The sequence below is a fragment of the Equus asinus genome, chromosome 24 (genome assembly GCF_041296235.1).
Source record: "Equus asinus isolate D_3611 breed Donkey chromosome 24, EquAss-T2T_v2, whole genome shotgun sequence".
NCBI lineage: Eukaryota > Metazoa > Chordata > Mammalia > Perissodactyla > Equidae > Equus > Equus asinus.
In genome coordinates, this window is record NC_091813.1 from 27,579,876 (window position 1) to 27,600,470 (window position 20,595).

Genomic DNA, 20,595 nt, shown 5'->3' on the forward strand with positions numbered 1-20,595 from the left:
ATTATTACGTTGTGTGTGTGTGTGTGTGTGTGTGTGAAGGGGTGGGAATTTGAAAGATGTGGCATTATGAGGATAGTTTACTCCTAAATAGTTCAGGTTTTCTGGAGCAGATAATCATTGAACTGCAGACAGAAGGAAGAAAGGAAAGACAGGTGGGAGGGAAAAGTTCTGGGAAATGATGGGAGATATATGAGGTCACGTATGAAGGAAAATTTCCTAGAATGAAGGATGTGCTTTCCTGGAAGTTTCTTTTATTACACCTCTATGTTCATAAATAATTTGTTCCATGTTGAATTGTCATTTATAGCACTAAAACTGTGAACACCACCAAGATTAAAGGGACCCATGTCTTAGTTAACTTTGCTTAGCAGCTCTTGGTATGTAGTAGGTGCTAAATAAATGTTTGAATGGATGAAAAATGTAGCTCAGAGTAAATTTCACACTATTTTAACATATTATTTTGTTTGCTCTTCAGACTAACCCATGAAGGAGGTGGGGGGGGGGGTGTCATTCCCACATTTTACAGAGGTCTGACCTGCCCAAGGGCCAGAGCCAGACTGCACTCCATCCCCCAGCAGACACTTCAGCTCATGGTAAAGTCACCTTCTCTCGCAGCTTCCGTTCCTTCCGCTCCTGCACCGTGGTCAGGTAGTTGACAGCCGCGTACTCCAGCACGGAGAGGAACACGAACACAAAGCTGACCCACAGGTAGATGTCCACGGCCTTGATGTAGGACACGCGGGGCATGGAGGCGTTCACGCCCGTGATGATGGTGGACATGGTCAGCACCGTGGTGATACCTGCACACACAGTGAGAAATGAGCACGTGCTTGTCTTTCTCTAAACACACTGTACAGCTTCATGCTCCCTTCCTCATGCCTCCTGCTCCTTCCGCCTAGCATGTCTCCACCCCGTCCCTCTGTCTTGTAAACACCTATTCATCTTCCAAGATTTGGCTGTTACGAAACTTCTCCTGTTCGTCCTCCCCTTCACTCACCCTGGCCCCCCTGTATACCTGCATATTCATCATGGCACCAGTATCACTTGTCCTTCTGCAGACAGCCCCAGACATCTTGGCAGTACAATATTTCCATTCAATTGTTTAAAACAAAGATTACATATATGAGCAGGTACATATGTTTCTTGTAACTACTTCTCCAAAAAGGAAAAAAAGTGCACAAGATTTATTTTAATCTTTGTGTCCTTGATGCTGGTGCAGAATCTTGTGGTCCTGGGCCTGTATTGTCAGCTGTGGGGGTGCCTGTGGCAGCCACCCCCATGCTGGACCTGGCTGTCCGTTCAGCAATGTCGACTTGAGGACTTAGGTCAATTTTACCAAGAATGATGTTAACCTCCTTTATGGGAGGCAGATTTTTAAAACTAGAATGTTTATTTATTTAGCACAGTAAGCGTTCAAGCCACAGAACAACTGTTAAAGAACAGGGCATCTGTCAGTGGAAATTTGCCCAGGATTTCAAATTAAGCTCAGAACATTTGCTTGGCAGACACCAAATCACAGGGAATTGGGGTCATCTTAAGGGCCAGCTCCAATCCAGTTTCACTAAAACCTGGTGGGTCACCGTCTCCCTTGAAGCCCCTGAATCGTCCAAGCCACGGTGGTATGTGTGACTGAGTGGGTGCAATATTTACAGTGGGGAAGAGAGGTCATGGCAAATAGCTATTGATGGAATGTGTATAGTAGGGATTCTCAGACTTGAGTATGTATAAGAATATTGGGAGAGCTTATTCCAAACGCAGTTTCCTGGTCCTCTCAGAGATTCTGATTCTATACATGTAGACGGGACCCAGGATTCTTCATTTTTAACAATTTCCCCCAGAGATTCTGTCACAAAGATCCCTTGGGCTAGCTTCAGAGAAACTCTGTTATAGAATGTGATTTCCTTATGCAGGTGGGCACAGAAAGCACCCTCAGACCAGGACCGCCCACCTCCCCCACCCCCCAACGCAGCTCTAACAAGGCTGAAGGTGGGCTGTTCACATGGGCGCCTGTGGGGACCTGGAAACAGCTTTGCAACATAGAATCTTAATAATGGCATTTTACCTGTGAACGAATAACTTCAAGTTTTTCCAAGTTATAATACCTTTAGGGGTTTAGGACCAATTTGAAATGAATGCCTTTGTCTGGAAGGAATTACTTGTATTTTCAGATGCCTGGAATGTGCCCTCGAGATGTTCCTTACCTAAGGGGACTCTGGCAGGCACTGCTCTGCGGTCGATCCAGAAGGACACCCAGGACAGCATGACCATCAAGGTAGCAGGAAAGTAAGTTTGGAGCAAGAAGAAGAAGATATGGCGACGCAACGTGAAGTTAATGTACAGACGGTTGTACCAGCCTGTGGGACATGGGAAGAAAAGAGCATGCACCATAGATGCTCAGCTCCTTCATAAAACACATTTTATTCTGGGAATCACAAATGCCTCAGACACTTCTCTGGAACCTTACCATATCTTTATAAAGTGGAAGTGAGAAAAACCATGGAATGCAGTGATCATATGATAACCCCCTCCACATGGGTGAGTCCATCTCAAGAAATCTTTGGCCCCTGTCCTATACATAAAGGGAACCCCTTGAGAAGGCCATTTAAGACTCGGGTTAGTCAAACCACGGGAGAGCACCCAGCAGCATCACCACCACTTGGTGGCTTGTTGGAAATGCAGACTCTGGGGGCCGGCCCCGTGGCTGAGCGGTTAAGTTTGCTTCAGCGGCCCAGGGTTTCGCTGGTTTGGATCCTGGGCGCAGACATGGCAGCACTCATCAGGCCATGCTGAGGCGGCGTCCTGCATACCACAGCTAGAAGGACCCACAGCTAAAAATATACAGCTATGTACTGGGGTGCTTTGGGGAGAAGAAGAAGAAAGAAAGAAAGAAAATAATATTGATAACAGATGTTAGGTCAGGTGCCAATCTTTAAAAAAAACAGAAATGCAGACTCTGAAGCTCTACCCCAAATCAACTGAATCAGAAGCTCCTTTAAACAATACTCCCCACAAGATTCATATGCACATTATTTAAAGTTTGAGAAGCACAGATTTAAACAATCCCTTCGGATTTCTTTGTGGAGGAAAATGTATTTTCAGTTAAAACACCAAGCTAACCACAACGTTGCATTTAGGAACAGAGTGAACCATCACAAGTCCAGTTATGCTTTAGCTCAGGCCTTTGTTCTTGACAAGGGAAAAATACACATGCAGGAGTTGAAAGGAATAGGAGAATGTTGGAAGGAAAAGGAAAAGGCAGAATAAGCTGGAGATGATGAGGATCGAAAATAAAACGGGGACTTGGCCATATTAACTTGGAGACTTGACATCTGGACTATTAGAATGCAAAGGTTGTGATTATGACGATAACAGTCCAGAAAGTGATCATGGAGGTGCTATAGATGGAATGGGTGCGTCCCTCCAAAAGTCCTGTGTTGAAACCTAATCCCCCATGTGTATTAGGAGGTGGGGCCTTTGGGAGGTGATTATGCCATGCGGGTAGAGCCCTCATGACTGAGATTCGTGCCCTTACAGAAAAGGCCCCAGAGAGCTCCCTTGCCCCTTCCACCACGTGAGAACACAGCGAGAAGACAGCCATCTATGAACTAGGAAGCGGGCCCTCACCAGATACCAAATCTGCCAGCACCTGGATCTCGGTCTTCCCAGCCTTCAGAACTGCGAGAAATAAATTTCTGTTGTTTAGAAGCCACCCAGTCTATGTTATTTAGCAGCTTGAGCAGGCCAAAAGAAGAGGGAGTATCAGAACGCTAGGATCAAAGGAATGTGAGTCCCCCAAAGAACCAAGACTCAGGAGTGATGTATACAGAAGACAAGATGTGCTAGATTGCCATAATATGTTGGAAGTAAAACAATTGCCCTCTGTTATAGATTAGAAAGACCACGGTGTGCTTAAAAGGTTGCACTTTCCTGTGCAACATGCAATATTTTAGCCATAAAAAATGCATATGGATTTGAGCAAAATCATCCTGAAAGGTGATCAGTCAAGAAAGAGGCAAGGGAGAGAGAGAGCGAACCTCAGCTGTTTAAGTAGCACAAGCAGGTGCCAAGAGGAAGACCACAGAGATGCCCTCAGGCAGTGGGAGGCGGCAACCCTGTCCAGAAGCTTGGTTCAAAAAGCAACATCACTGCCCACAGGAAGATGACCCATAGTTCCTGCACTGAGGTCATAAGAAGGGTCTGTGCAAGCTGTATAGCAAGAGGGGACTGCTGAAGAATGGAGCGCCCCCAGAGGAGCCGGCTGAAGCAGAGAATGCTAATGGAAAACAGCCGACCTGACATTGGATTGTTTCTCACCTGTAGACGAGGCTCTGGTAATCATGTCGAGGGTGAGAAGCCAGCTGCTAAACTAGTACTGTGATTGTCTCAAATAAACCTCCTCACATGGCTGATGTTTGAGTCCTTACTAATATTTTCTAGGTTATCACTTCTGATGCTTTGGCGGTATCAAAAAAACCTCCACCCAGCGCTCGTCACCCCTAGACCTGATTTAAGATTTCCATCTTTGGTTTCAAATGCAAGTGGCACAGGCTCTGCTCACTCGACAACCAATTCACACCTTTCCTAAAATAGATGTGACCCACCCCAGCGGGCCAGAGCCCCCTGACGCCCACCTGTGCTGCTGTAGAAAGCGAGTTTAGTGGTGGTGTGGAACTCTTGAATGAGGAACTGGGAGAGCGAGATCCGCTCATCTGTCTTTAAGGAGTCGTTGCCTTTTTTCCAGTACAGCATGAGGTCATCTTCTGTGTAGGCATCTGCAAAGACAGGAGACAGCAGCATCAGGCATGCAGCGGTGGGAAGACAGGCCTGTCTGTGGACGCTGCCCCCAATCTCCCACACACACTACTGGGATTGTAATAAGATAGCTGGAATAAACAAACCACAGTGGAAACAAAGCAAAACAAAATTCACAAAGACAAATCGAATTCTCCCCAGTCTTCCAGAAGTCATCAGAGCAAAGCTCTCAAGACTAAATGCTCATAATTTCTGCAAAAGGGCTCACCGTTTTGCCTGCCATTTATTAGGGTAAACCAAGCGAAATGGCCATTTTGTAGATTAGAAATGGTTAAACAGCTGCAAAATTTTATATGGTTCAGCCTTCTAAATGGGAGTAATTTAACCCTTTCCTTTCTTCTTTCAAAGTGTACTGACACATCATTGATGGCAAATACCTTTAAACCACTCAGGTAATAAGGCTGCATTCCAGCAAGAAACGACCCATAAAGGGCGGAGTAGAACAGGTCCCTCCTCTGTTGGCCTCCTGTTGCTCCTATCTAGGGTAAAATGAAAGTCATTCGCTGCGAGGATTGCTCCCTCTGGAGCTACCATCTCCCCACTCCCTCCCATTTTAGGTGCACACTGCTTCCTCCAGCTGAGCAAACCTACAGCGGCCTGGGCAGAGCTGAAGTAACACCTAACGGGTTGCTGGTCCCATCTGCTCCTGTGTGAACAGTTCTTTCTGGGGCTCCCTGATGCTCTATTCTATTCCTTTCTTTTATTCTATTTCGAACCCTTGACCTGTGTGATGGTCGGTTTCATGTGTGCACTTGGCTAGGCGATAGTACTCAGTTATTCAATCAAACACTAATCTAGCTGTTGCTGTGTAGATGTGACATCTACAACTAGTTCACTTTAAGTAGATCACTTTAAGTAAGATCCAGGATAATCTGAGTGGGCCAGATCCAATTGAAAGACCTTAAGATCAGACCTGATGTCTCCCCCAGGCAGAACTTCTGCCTGTGGACAGCGGAGTCAGCCCCTGCCCAGGAGTTCCCAGTCTGCCCTTCCTGATGGCCTGCCCTGCTGATGTTGGACTTGCCTCACCAACTCGGACGCTCTCATAAGCCAGTTCCTGGCACTAAATCTCTTACTATATATCTCCTATGGTTCTGCTTTTCTGGTGGCACCGTGACGGACACAACCTGCAAGAAGCTACATTCTGGGTGGAGCTGCCTGGGTGTGGTGGGGAAAACAAGGTTCTGGAGCCAACAAAGCTTAGACCTTCTTAGCGCCATGTCCTCAGGCAAGTTCCATCCCTTCTTTGTATAATGGAGATAACAACCTTCTCACAGGGATCTCATGAGGATTAAATGACAGAGCAGGTGCAAAGCCACTGTGCAGTGGTGGTCACTCCCTTGGTCTTGGGTTTTAGGACACTCTTTTCCCACATTCAGCCCCCATGGAGCTGTCCGTTTGGCCCCTGCTATGTGTGGGATCAACATTGCACTCCTCCACCCTGGATAGTTGGAGCCAGGGGACGCCTGACCCATCGCATAAGCCCAGACAGGCTTACAGAGGTGCCCTGAGCCAATGAGATTCCTCACTAGGACTTTGGCGCTGGCCAGCGGGCGCGTGCTGGTTCAGGAGGAGTGTATGAGCCAAAGTTATGGGGGAGTCCAGACTACGCCCATCAGAGGAAGCATTTTGGCAGAGATTAAAGAATGAAGCAGGTGCTTAGAGAGTTAGAGATAGAAGCAGCTGGTCCTTGATGCTGCCTCTGTCTTAGGCTTCCTGGAGCCTGGCCTGTAACTCTTCCAGGACTTCGTGTGTTAAGGTTCCTGAGGTCCCTCCACTGTGCCTGAGCATCTCAGCCACCTCCAGCGCTCACAGTCAATAGTCCCCCCAAGCAATTGTTGCCAAGCTTGTTTTTGCCAGGAAATCTTTTCTTCAACAGAAATGTTATTCCAAAGAGCAATGAAACAGATTAAAAATGGATGGACTGTGTGTGAGTGGTGGCCCAGGGACTCAGAAGGAGACCCAGATTTGCCGAGCCCTCTACTCCCAAGCAGTTTCCCTGAATCTCCAGCTTCCACAGAACGAAGTTGAAAACTATTGCCATAGAGCATTAAAAGGGGCTTATGGAAACAGAAGGTTCTAGTCCCAAATTTGTTCCTGATTTTAAAAATTACCCTAGACTTAGCTTCAACCTAAAAAGTCACTTTATGGGGCCGGCCCAGTGGCACAGTGCCACTTTGCACGTGCTCCACCTTGGTGGCTCAGGGTTCACAGGTTTGGATCCCAGGTGCCGACCTATGCACCACTCATCAAGCCATGCTGTGGTGGCATCCCACATACATAATAGAGGAAGATTGGCACAGATGTTAGCTCAGCAACAGTCTTCCTCAAGCAAGAAGAGGAAGATTGGCAACAGATGTTAGCTCAGGGCCAATCTTCCCCACCAAATAAATAAATAAAATAAAAAATAAATAAACAAAAAGTCACTTTAAAAGCATAGTCATGAATGAGGAGCACATCTGTTCCTGCTCCCGAGACTTAGCGGTGTTTAGAATCACATAGGAGCTGTGTGCTCATGTCCGGGCACAAGCCTACTCACAGCTTTCAATTTCAAGCGAGCACGTTTGTGTGTCCAGGGGAAATCGGCTGAAGTCCATGTTGCACATCGCAGTCACTGTCACCCTAGAAACAGACAAAATCCAAGCTTTCAGAGGCTGCAGAAGACAAGTGCAAAATGATAAAACAAGCAGAAAAGGCCTCTGCTTCCTTCCAATATAATGGCCTCCTTCTTGTAATTCATACGCAATATGTCAGGACTGGATAAGTAGCTAGTGAGTGATACCGTTGGGAGTCCTCTTAGTTTCATGCTTAACTCCAGGGTCAGTGTGAGGTGAACAGAATGTCTCCCCAACCCCTGCCACATTCAAGCATTTTAAAGAAGTAATGGTCTCAATTGATATAACAATGCGAAATAAAAACTCATACAATATGGCTTCTTAAAAGAAACCGTAGGAGCGTATATTGTGCTCCAGTTTTGGATAAATTCAAGTTCTTCTATTTTTATTGATATTATTGATATTCAGTGTTTGTGTACAATGTTTCAGAAATAATATTAATGAAGCACTTAGGCCAGTTGCCAAACTCAGCACTTTTCTCTTTTTACAACGTTGATATTTGTATATTGATAATGTCTACTAGTGGGTATGATACCAGCTCAACACAAAGTTGACATAAGGGAAGCCATATTGTAGAAAAGAAACCATGCTGTAACTTTGAATGACCTCTGATTAACTGACCCAGTTGGATATGCACCCTCCAGGGGATCCATCTGCTGTGTAGATTTTATGGCCCCTCCCAGCTGCAATAAGTCCATAACTTTGCTCTTTTGAGTTCCTTTGGAATGTGATGACCCCTGGGCAGAGAGTCTATGCTGATAGCCACATCAATGACAACTGAAAGATCTGGTGTGACGACTCTGGCTATTCATTATAATTAAATTGGAGATTAAATGTGTTTCTAGGGGTCGGCCCAGTGGCACAGTGGTTAAGTTCGCATGTTCCACTTCTCGGTGGCCTGGGGCTAGCCAGTTCGGATCCCGGGTGCATACATGGCACCGCTTGGCAAAAGCCATGCTGTAGTAGGCGTTCCACATATAACGTAGAGGAAGATAGGCATGGATGGTTAGCTCAGGGCCAGTCTTCCTCAGCAAAAAGAGGAGGATTGGCAGTAGTTAGCTCAGGGCTAATCTTCCTCAAAAAAAAAAATGTGTTTCTAAACTAATCTCTAAACTGTCTGCATCAGTGACTCAACATCTCCCTCTCAAGAGCAACGGTGGCAATACACGAGTGACACAGTTTCATTTGATGATCCCCCTACACCAACCCCATTCAGCAGGAAGTAGCCAGACAGACAACAACTCTGTTCCCATTACTGGCATGTGATCATGCTGGGTTACAACTGACAGTGGGGAGTTGTTGGTGCCACTAACATAAGCAGTAATCTTTACTATACATATTAAAGATCTTGTTCTTATTATCTTTAAACTAAATCAGGGTATAGGGTGTTGCTCCACTCTCTGATGCATATTCAGTAAAAGATTATCAGGAACTAAGACCAGATGTCTGCCCCACACAGAGACCACTCCCTATATAACTGGCCTGTAGTCTTTGCTCTGTGAGATGGATCTTATGGACATTAGCCCATCTTCCAATTTGCTAGCTTATTGCATAATAAATGACCTTTCTCTCCTACCACCTTCCCTCTTGACTATTGGCTTGTCTTGCGACAAGTAGAAGAACCCCCTTTTTTTGGCGGTAACAGGCACAGGTGTTTTACTGGATAATTCCATGGAGATCATAGTAATAGAAAAACACTGACAGATCTTATCTTACAAACATGCAAGCACTTGCTGGCATCTAATGGTTTTGTTTCAGAGTTTACACAGGAAAATAGGCTTCTGCATCAAAGAATCAACAAATACAGATCACTAGTCATAGATGAAAGATCTCCCATCCAGTGGGGAATCTCATGGCAGAATATGATTAACAGTCATTGGCTGGTGTTGAACATACTATTTTTCCTTCAACCACAGAAAACTGGCCATGTGTAAGTTGTGGAAATTATCCGGATAATTCATGGCCAAAAAGAAAAAAATCGCTTTTAATTTAAATGGAAATTTCAAGGAAAAGAGCTTTCTTAAAACTGAATTATGCAAATATTTGCCTTATTTTCCCCATTCCATTTGACTGTGCAATGGCGGTGTTCTGGGAGGGACTCTGTGTCGTTAGCAGCTGGGGGTCTTATCTGCCCTGGAAATCCTGATAAACAGGGTGTGTGTGGGTGGGGGAGGAGGTCAGGCTGGCAGCTGACTTGACATCTATTGGGTGGGTGTCCATTTCTATGAGTACATCACCAGCAAGAAAGAAACTAGGAACTAAGTTTGGGGACACTTGGAGATAACTTTGGGAACATGAAATGTCAAATGCAGGAAGTTTTTGCTGTGGACCAAAAAATTGAATAGCTCTTCTCCTTGTATCACTTGGTACAGGAACAGATGTTTCTAGAATCCTAGACATCATCAGACTGGTGTTTGCACCCTGTCAATACTATTACACTGTGACCGGCACATTGAACACCACAGTTTGTCGTGTAATCTGGCCCATGTTTATGTTTGTTCCCCCAAGTCCCTTTAAAATGCTTCATTGGGAGGATCTTCCCTCGTCTTGAACAGAAAAACTTGGCAGGTCCTATGATTTTTCTCCCTACTGTCATGTTATAGACAGTCAAAACCCTCATAAGTAACAAAACATATCTCAATTCAGAAATTAAAATAATTTTGGTCTGAGATATTAATCAACACTTCAAACTTCATTTAAATTAAGACTTCTGCTCCCCCTCCCCAACTAAGGTACAGAGTTGGCATTTGAGTGCTCAGTTTCTGCCCGTCTCTGATTACCTCTTGCATGGTGGATGTGGGTGGATGGGGGCGGTGAGGGGGGTTGGGCTGGGGCAGGACAGTTGTCTGGTAGGTGGCTTCACGCTCTCTGGTCTTGCCACGTGGGTGAAGCTGATGCTTTCTTTCCTGGGTTCTTCATAACCACTGCTGGGCATCTCCCTTCTCCAGCAGCAACTCCTCACCCCAGCTCTTGGTTACCCACCTCCATTCTACACACTCTTAACTATTCCCAACAATCCTGGGCATGCAGGCTGATCCCACCACAGCCAAAACTTCTCCTGGCTCTGCCCCTAGGCAGTTAGATAGCTCTTCTCTCAACCTCCAACTGCACAGTGTCTCCAAACTGTAGGCCCCAAAACACACATACCAAGCTCTCCAAATGGTGCCAGTGCAGGCCCACTTATGGCAGGCCCACAATTCCCTCCCAACAAAAATCTCACAAATCTTTTCTTCCCCCCACAATCATTGATTCTTTCATATCTTGAAGTGGTCTGGGAGTTTAAGAACCATGAAATTGGTTTTTCAACATTTCCTTCATAAAATCTACCTAGCGTGATGGAGCATCTCATTTGTGAATTTCACTTTTTATCGTAGGTTGGTGTCTAGGAAACTTCGATCTAACCATCCTGTTACCGTCGCTCCCTGCTCCTCAACCCACTGCATGACGTCCATCCCTCTATTTGCGTTCTAATCACTTGGTTCCGTGTCTGTCTCCTCAACTAGCCTGCAATCATTCCAAGGGCAGTGACCTTATATCATTCATCTTGATGTCCCCAGAGCTTAAGACAGGACCTGGCAGGGCTTTCATCTGCACAACTCTGGGGCCACTCAGAAAGCTCTTAATAAAAATTCATTCTGTTCAGTGAATCAATGAGCGTGGACGAGGTAGGAGGACGTATATTAGCATGTACTTAGGAATTAACCTGTTGTTGACAGGGTTGATGATACCCAGCTATTCCACGTTTTCCCCAAAATAAATCTCAGAGTGATAGTCCTCAGTAACCTAGGCATCTTTTTTTTCTCTTAAATCAAACAAACCCGTGATTTTATTTGCAATGAAAAATAAAATCATGTTTTTAGGCACAAGGAGGCTCACTGATGACTTTGACTCTGAACACACAGGAGGTTTTCCGCTCTCTTGTTTCCTCTGTTCTGCCTCTTGTGGTCATATCCACTGGCTTCCTGGAGTAGACCTACTGGCTCCTGAGAACTGATTGCTGGATTTCCAGGAAGTTTGCAAACCGATTGTTAAACACAGTCATTATTAAAAATCAAATTACAGGGGCCAACCCCGTGGCCTAGTGGTTAAGTTTGGCACACTCTGCTTTGGTGGCCCATGTTCAGTTCCTGGGCGCAGACCTACAACACTCATTGGTGGGCATGCTGTGGTGGCCACCCACATACAAAATAGAGGAAGATTGGCATGGATGTTAGCTCAGGGCTAATCTTCCTCAGAAAAAAATAAAAATTAAAAAATTAAATTACAGTCATGCACCCCATAACAATGACAGACCACATATATCACGGTGGTCCCATGAGATCAGTACCATATAGGCTAGGTGTGTAGTAGGCTATACCATTTAGGTTTGCTTAAGAACACTCTATGATGTTCATACAACAATGAAATCCTCTAACAACGCATTTCTCAGAACACGTCCTTTCTCTTAGGCAATGCAGGATTGTATATAAACTTAAAATTAAATTACATTAAGAACAAAAGTAATAAATGCTCAAAATTCATCACTTCCTAATTATTTCACTATTATCTGTACTCCTGAAGTTATTTACATCTATTATATTTATATGGTGGAAATACAGTCATGCACTGCCTAAGAAAGTTTCGATCAAAGATGGAATGCATATACAATGGTGGTCCCATAAGATTAGTATCATACAGCCTAGGTGTGTAGTAGGCTGTACCATCTAGGTTTGTGTAAGCACTGTAGGGGAGGGAGAAATTTTCCTCTACCCTTCTAGTTTCTTCTAGCTGGTCCAAGAATTAATTTGACATGAGACAGATTAACAGGAGAAAAATAAACAAATGCTTAGTAACATGTATACATGGAAGAAACCCAGGAAAACCAAGTAACTCACCACAGTGGCTGAAGCTCTCAGCTTAAATACCGTCTCGGCTAAAGACAAAAGAAGATGTTGGGTGTGGGGAGAGTCAGGGACGTCAAAGGGAAGGAAGGCAATTCACAGGTAGTGAAAAGGAGCAAATGTTTGGAAAACAGGTGTTTGGCCACACAGAGGGGAGCCAAGCAAACAGGCAAAAGCACTAGGTTCTCGCCTGTCTCCCACCTCATTCATGTTATGCTAAGGTGATAGCTCGCTTCCCAAGACAGCTTCTTTCATCTGAATTCTTTTAGGCCCTTAAGGGGAAGCTAATAAGAAAAACTTTTTGCGTGTTTTGTTTCTTAAAAACCATCAGCCTAAAATGATTCTCATGTTAAAGAGACACATTTTGGGGTGGCAGATTTTGTTCCCTTACAGAACAGTCTATGATGTTCGTACACTGATGAAATTGCCTAACGACGCAGTTCTCAGAACATAGTCCCGTTGTCAAGCAACACAGAAGTGCACCGAACAACGGTGCGCTATCACATGTCTTCCCAGCTCCACTTCCAGCGACATCAGGTTGGTGGCTTAAAATCAGCCATGATTAGGAGTATTTACACTACAGAAATCATCAAATGCTACAAACCAGGGCTTGATTTACTGTTTTGTCTATTGCCTAGACTTATGGAGGCAGATTAAACCTAAAAGTGTGTTATGTCTACCGTCATTATATGCAAATAGTACAAAAAATTGAGGAAATAGTCTTCCAGTATTTGAAAGCCATTATCCAATTCAGCAAAGACATTGCTATGTCTTTGATGGATGAATGAAGTTCCTACCTAGTTCTTTGTTATTTCGCTTTTTTGTCTTATTAACGTAAACAAAAATATCAACCAACATTTATTAGCTCTGCACTCACTTGTCAATCATGTAAGCAAGCAAAGGCTTGCAAACATTTACTCATAGTCTGATTTTGTATAACTATTGTTGGCAATAGGATTATAAAACATAATGAGTTATATGTCAATTATATCTCAATAAAACTGGGAAAAATAATAGTGGGATTTTACAAGAAATAGAAAATCATGCTGAAGTTACATGTGTATGGAATTTATGATAAAAAGTATTGTATATTTTATTTGATTTGTAAGCCATGTACTCTATTTGCATCAGTAATGTTTATAATAAACTTATGTACCCCTACGCAGGCATAATTTTCCCCCAGACAACAAGTTGTTAAACATTTACTAGCACACCATGTTCAGGTACGTTATGGTCTAGCCTTCTGCATTCCTGGCCATGCTGTCGGATTGTGCTGTTTTGTTGGTGGTTTTTGAGACTTAAGATGCCTTGACAGCCTACCTCAGATGGGAGTACTCCCGGGAGAACCAACCCAACATGGCCTGGGGAAGAGATTGCACATCCTGACCCACCTGCGTGCCTCCATGAGAGGAGGCACTTCAAGCCAAGGAGAGGAAAACCCCACAACCCCACTCTGAGTCTTGTACCTAATTGCTTAGGTTCCAAGCCAAGGTGAGTAGTGAGGGATCATTATAAATATTCCTTTGGGGTATGGGGACAGAAATTCAGCTTCAACACCACCATCTCTGACTCTAAAGACACACTGTGCCACCATACCAGCACCCCTACTTGAACATCGGTGTGTGGATTCATCTTCGACAAAACAAAGTCTGTAAAACTGAAGTGAACCATGAGCACAGCACAGGAGGAGTCAGTCACAGCGAGTGGCTGAGTTCCCTCTCTGTGAAAGCCTGTAGCTCATCTCCACACGCCCTCCCAGGGGGAGGCGGGCCCCTCAAGTCTCTAAAGTGGGCGTGCAGTGAGAGCCACGCTGCGGTGCCTGTGTGGGGCCTGGAGAAGGAAACCTTCTCCAGGTCAGTGTGTAATAAGCAATTAGACATTTCTAAGGCATATGAGCTCGTGAGAAGAGACGATTTAATCCTTCATGTTTTAAAAGTGATGCTCAAAATACCAGTTAAAATTGTCAAGTAGCCCATAGTCCCCATAGTTTCTCAAGTAGGACCCTATGGTGAGAAGACAGAGAAAACACGTCTGTGGCTGGCCAGATGAAGTCAAAGAATCTTTTTTTAACCCAAGTTCTAAAATGGGAATCAGAGAGGTCGAGGGAGGCAAGTCTTTGAGAAGAATACATTGTCTCTTTCTCTGACTCCTACTAGAGAAATAAAACTTTTAAAATTGAAATATAACCTACAGGATAGGGCATAAATAATCAATATCAGCATGAGAAATTTCCCCAGATGTATTTTCAAGACTGAGTAATTCTTTAAAAGTTCTTGCTCATGTGTCAAGTTAGTTTTCCTTTATGTTGAAAAGTTGGCAGCTCCTGAAAAGTTAGAAGCTATCCATTCAAAGGCAAAGGCAAAATTGCTGCTGTGGAACCAAGGATATTCTCAACTGAGACAAACAATTTACCTTTCTTCCCAGGCTTCGGGCAAGAGAACTCTGAGGAAACAGGCCCAGCAGGGGCCGAGAAGGGCCTCACCTGAGGCTGTACAGCACCTTCCCGTCGGGCTGCACCCGCAGCATGACGTTGTCCGTGGTGGTGTCGTGGATGAAGGAGCGCTTGGAGTGCACGAAAAACATGTCGGGGACCCAAATCTTCTTCACCAGCCGTCCGTCAAATGTCATGCTGAGGTTGTTGGTGCTCGGGAAGGACAGCCTCTCGTCCTTCCAGTAGTGCCTCAGGTAGAGGGTCATCGTGAAGTCCTGGGGGCGGAGGACAGAGAGGGGAACCACACACGCTGAACCCACTGGGTGACAGCAGGACATTCTGGACACGTGTGGAGCCATCACCTGGCTGGGAACGGAACTGAGCCAAGGGAGGTGTTGCTTCTAGTCCCTGAGGTTTGCTGAGGTAGGAGGAAGAGGACCCTGCAAGGGAGGAGCACAGCAGAGGCCTCCACAGAGAGGTGGCCCTGGGCCCCACCCTGGCCCCTGGCATTCGCCCCGCACTGAGAAGGCTGCTACCGCCAGCACTTGTCACCCTCCGCCTGAGGGCTCCCCAGCGCGCACACACACACACACACACAGGGCAAGCCAGAAATGCCAGAGAGACAACGCCTCTGGAAGCAGCCCTCAACCAGAGTCAGGGTGGGGAGGGCTGTCGGCGGGTGGATGAGCCCCCCGGCTCCCTTGCCTCCCGACTGGGGTAACCCTGCAGCATGCTCTTCGCTGCCTCCTGGAGTACCCCAAAGGGACTGAGTGTCGTGTAGAACTGGTTTTGGTGGCATGACCCTTTAGCTTCCTTTCCTCCCTGTCCCACCTCCCACTTTCTTCTTGTGTTTCCTGGGATCATCTCCCAAATAAACTGCTTGTGCTGAAATGCTCGTCTCAGGTCTGCTTCCTGGGGACCCTAAACTAAGGGAAGCCCCTAAAAAGTACTGTAAATCAAGTTGTAGAATAGTCCATTTTTTATCTGAAGCCACTAACAGAAAAAAACCGGACACTTCTGCTTCTTCTGCATTTCCACAAGCAGACACTGAATCTTCAGCAGTAGGAAGTGTCTGGCTCCCTGTCAGTTGTCACCTTGGACCCTGCTGTTTATGTTTGAGAGCCTTCGTGCAGAGGACACATCCCAGCGGTCAGAGCCTGGTCGCTGGAGGGGGGAGACCAAGTTTGTCATCTGGCTCTGATTCATACCAATTGCATAGCTTTCGGCAAGGGTCCCAACCTCCCTGAGCCGTCTGTGAAAAGGGGATGGGCATTCCCACCGCCGGGGAGTTGTGAGGCCCAGTGAATTCGGGTGTGCAGCCCTCCTGGCCTGGCGCAGGCCCAGTGTGAATCCCCCTGGTCAGAGCAGCACTTACCATGTCGACCTCTGAGATGCTGTCCAAGCTCTCCACCTGCACGTCCACACCCACAGGAATGGCCGGGCCTGGGGACAGCGCATGGCAAGAGCATTGATTTCTTTTACTTGAACTTTTACCATGGGAGAGACAGGCACAAGGGACGTTTCCCCCGGAACCTCAGTGTCTTTTCATTTAAGGTTTGGGATTCCCACATGCCAAGCTGAAGTCAAACCAGAGATAACAGGGTGGAATCATGGGCTGGCTCCATGGAATATTCCAGCAAAGGTAAAGAAAAAAAAAATTGAGGGTCTGGGTCATCCAGGTGGTTCTGAAACAGTCAGGTTAAGATAGAGTGTTCCTCTTCGGCTACACAGGCTCATCTAAAGACACGATGAATACCTAGGGCCGAGCTGGGTCTGATCTGAGGAGGTGCTCCTTAGCAGAGGTCACAGTTTATTTTTTATGTTTACCTCCTAATTTTGCACCTGGCATCTTGGGAGCCAGTGTCTCTGTCTGGCTGTGAGAAAGGCTTCGCTCGGCAGATAGGCACCCAGAACCAAAGTCGTATTCAGAGCGTTTTCCAGATCCACAGATCTGCATCTTTGCTGGGTGATGGAGTAGCTTCCGGGGGGATGTGACGCACCAGGGGGGGCCTTGAAAACATTAGATTCTTTGGGCATTTCTAGGCCATAAATAGTTAATATTCATAAAGAGAAAAAAGAGCACCAGAAAAGGAGTAAATGGCGGCCCTTTTCCTCTTTGCCTTCAGGCATTTGGGGCAGGCACGGAACACACTTGGACCATCAGGGAGTGAAAAGGTAGGTTTGGATCCAATAGCAGCAGATTATGGACTGCACAGAGACCCACTCCTAGAACCTGTTTATTCTTTGGGCAAGCATGACTGGAAGAAATAAAAGGCATAAGAATGATGTCTAAAATAAATATTTTTTTCCAGGAAAAAAACAATCCCATAAGGACAAAAACCCTATTTGACAGCAAGATGACTGAAATCCAGCAGCTACAGGCTAAGCTTCAAAGGGCTTTGGCATCCCTCTCTGAGAAATCATTATTTTCTCAAGCTATTTCCATTGAATTAAACACAGCAGACCACACTCTGCCCTCAGATATGAACCCAGAGTTCCGTCTGCCAGCTCCCAGAGGAGAAGAAATTTAGTCCAAGGTTGTTATTTCAGAGCGTTTGCAGGAGGCAGCTTGGGGCCACAGCTGCCCCATCCTCCCCTCGCCCTTCCCACAGCCAGCTGCTGGCCTCACTGACTGTGAGCCCTCCTTGTCGGGAGCAGTGGCCCGAGGACGGCTCAGCTGGCCTAGCCTGGCCCCCGCCCAGCACGCCCCGCCTGTGTATGTGTTCAGCAGAGTGCGGGGCAGGGCTGGGCAGGGCAGATGCTGGGAGGATGGTGCCAGTTCAGTGTCTCATCCACCAAGCACAACTGGGGCCGACTTGATCAGGGGAGAGCAAAGCTGGGAGGGCCCTGGGCTTTATTTCTGCCTGCAGACAGACAGATGGACCCGAAGAAAGAAGACAATCCCCGAGAGTGCACGTCTCGTACCTCCAAAGCCAGGCCTCATGCTGAAATCGTGGTCATCTATCCTCAGAAGCTGCTCTGACTTTGTCAGTGGCGATTTGGTGATGTCAGGGCTTCGTTTCAGAATTGGGCTGCCGAGGAGGAAAAACAGGTGGATCGCATATTCCAACTAAACCAGTTGAAAACTACTTGTGTTCAGACTTGATCTGGACAGGGTTGTTGGGATGTGTTATTTCTTCTTTTAAGATACTGGGTATCCATCCCCCTTTCTCCAGCATCCTGGATAAGTGAACTGACCCAGAAGGTCCAAGACTGCGCTTTAGAACTACCACTGAGGACCTTTAAAAACCGTTTCTCTGAGGCCCCACCTACAGATTCGGATTTGGGTGGTCTGACAGTGAGGCCTGGAAATTGGTATTTTAAAGATCATTTTCCCAGATGATTTTAGTGTGTAACCAAGGCTGAGAACTGCTGATCCCAGCCTTATTAATAAGTCCAAACTCCCTCAGAGCTGCTCAGCCGTTCTGGGAGGGTTTGAGCTGGAGAGGAGGGCGGTGGGTGTGGCCTGAGCCTGGCGCCCTTGACTGCTGTTGGCCAATCCTGTGGAGTGAAGATGGACTCGCCCCTGGAAACGCCCACCCTCCTGGCTGCCTGCAAGGCAGCCTCTTGTGCTTCTGCTTCTGAATTGCACCTAGGGCCATTTTTATTTATCTTTACTTTTTCTAGATAGGTAATATATTTTCAAGGTTCAACAATTTTAAAAAAAGGAAAAGCAGTGAAAAGTTGGCCTCCCACCTTCGCCTCATCCACTCCAATCCCCAATCCACGGGTACCTCTCTTACTGGTTTCTGGTCTACCTAGAGTTTCTTGTAAGTCCAAGTAAATACGAGTGTATATTCTTAGTTCTCCTATTTTTTCCGGTTTTATTGACTATATAGCATTGTATTAGTTTAGAGGTGTACATTATGATGCTTTGATATATGTATATACTGTGAAATGATCACCACAATAAGTTTAGTTAACATCCTTCACCACACATAGTTACAAATTTTTCTCTGTGATGACAACTTTTAAGATCTACGCTCTTAGTAGCTTTCAAACATACAATACGATATTGTCAGCTACATTACATCCCCAGGACTCACTTATAAGTGGAAGTTTGTACTTTTTGACCCCTGCACCCATTTTACCCCTCCCCCACCACGCATCTGGAACCACCAGTCTCTTCTCTTTTTCCATGTGTTTGGGTTTTTTTAGATTCCACATATAAGTGAGCTCATACAGGATTTGTCTTTCTCTGTCTGACTTATTTCACTTAGCATAATGCCCTCAAGATTCATCCATGTTGTCATAGACAGTCTCATTTTTTCTATGCAAAATTAACATACAAACTCTTGAACTTTTTCTTTTTTCTTTATTTAAATATATCTTGGATTTTTTTACCATATCAAAGTATCCCAAGCCTCTTATTCTTTTTTACACTACACAGTGTTCCATCACATGGATGTACCATAATTCAAGTGACCAGTCCTATAACGATGGCCATTGAGTTGCTCCCAGTCTTTAGCTATTGTAAACAGTGCTGCAATGGACTTGAACAGTTCATGTACCCGTCAGCACCATCTCTAGAATCCACAGAAACAACTACCTACCTTCCCAGCTCCCCCTTATGCTAACACCAGCCATGTGTTCTCTCCAGGGTACCACACACACTTTCTTTCCCCTGGATGCAGTGGTTCCCAAACTTTGGCGTGCCTCAGCATCTCCTGGGGGGCTCATCAAACCTAGATTCCTCAACCTCCCTTTCCCCCTGAAGTTTCCGATTCAGTAGGTCTGAGCTGAGGGCCAAGAATTCGCATCTCTAACAAGTTCCCAGATGCTACTGATGCCACTGGTCTGGACACAGCACTTTGAGAACCACTGTCCTGACACCTTTTATCCTCAATACGCACACTTCCCTCCCTTGTCACTAGCTCAGTGTACCTTTAAGTCCTTTGCTATCATTTTTCCTGAAGAAACCCTTGGTCTTTGGGGGAGAAAACATGACTGGGAGACAGGAAGACAGGGCTCTGACCTCTACCGGGAAACTGTCTGCTGTGCCTTTGGGAATCTTGCTTCCCCGAGACTCAGTTTCCTCAACTCAGTTTCCTAATTGAAGGTAAAGCTCTGTGACCTGACACAGGTGCCAGCAGTAAATGAGGTAATGTACGTGGACACACTGTTCAGCCTCTAAAGTGGTACACAAATGGAAAGAGCCATTTCGTTACTGAGCTGGCAAGGAAGTTTCCTTCTAAAGGAAGAAAATTAGTGTGCTGGCAACAAAGGAAGCGGCCCAGGGAAAGAATTTGAACCCTGAATCAGCACCAAGCTGCGCCGCTTAGGATGTAAGTGAGGAAGAAGCCGGGGACTTTAAGAGGAGGAAAGATGGTCTGGTGCTGCCTGCATCTTCTGTCTCATCGAGCGGAGCTGGGAGCCCCCTGCATCTTCTCCTTCTCAGCTCCTCCTTTCTCTTGTCCCCAACCCTTTGCTTCCTGCTCCTTGGCCAGGGCTGGGGGCACTGGTGAAAATCACTACAGCTGAGTCGTGGGGAAGAGCCAGCTTTAGAATGGTGTGCATGCGCCTATAGCCATGCTTGCCTTGCTGGTGGACATCTTTGTGTACTTTTGGTCTGTCTTTGATACCTACTTTGAAAATTAAAAATGAAGATGTTCCAGCCGGCTCCATGGCCAAGTGGTTAAAGTTCTCATGCTCTGCTCGGTGGCCCGGGTTCATGGGTTCGGATCCTAGGCACAGACATACTCTACTCATCAGCCATCCTGTGGAGGCATCCCACACACAAAAAGCAAGAGGAAGATTGGCAGAGATGTTAGCTGAGAGACAATCTTCCTCAAACAAAAAGAAGAGGAGGAGTGGCAACAGATGTTAGCTCAGGGCAAATCTTCCTCACCAAAATAAA

General features: G+C 46.0%; 1 protein-coding gene across 2 annotated transcripts in view; it reads right to left on the reverse strand.

Moving 5' to 3' along the window:
• GABRR1 (gamma-aminobutyric acid type A receptor subunit rho1) overlaps positions 1-20,595 on the reverse strand; it is a 53,992-nt gene that overhangs the window by 12,591 nt on the left and 20,806 nt on the right. For both annotated transcript variants that reach the window (XM_070496764.1, XM_070496763.1), the window contains exons 2-8: positions 17,664-17,770; positions 16,114-16,181; positions 14,790-15,013; positions 7,352-7,434; positions 4,632-4,772; positions 2,202-2,354; positions 604-800 (exon numbers count right to left, since the gene is read on the reverse strand). In XM_070496764.1, the coding sequence (XP_070352865.1) occupies positions 604-800; positions 2,202-2,354; positions 4,632-4,772; positions 7,352-7,434; positions 14,790-15,013; positions 16,114-16,181; positions 17,664-17,770 (973 nt within the window). The remainder of the gene's footprint in view (positions 1-603; positions 801-2,201; positions 2,355-4,631; positions 4,773-7,351; positions 7,435-14,789; positions 15,014-16,113; positions 16,182-17,663; positions 17,771-20,595) is intronic.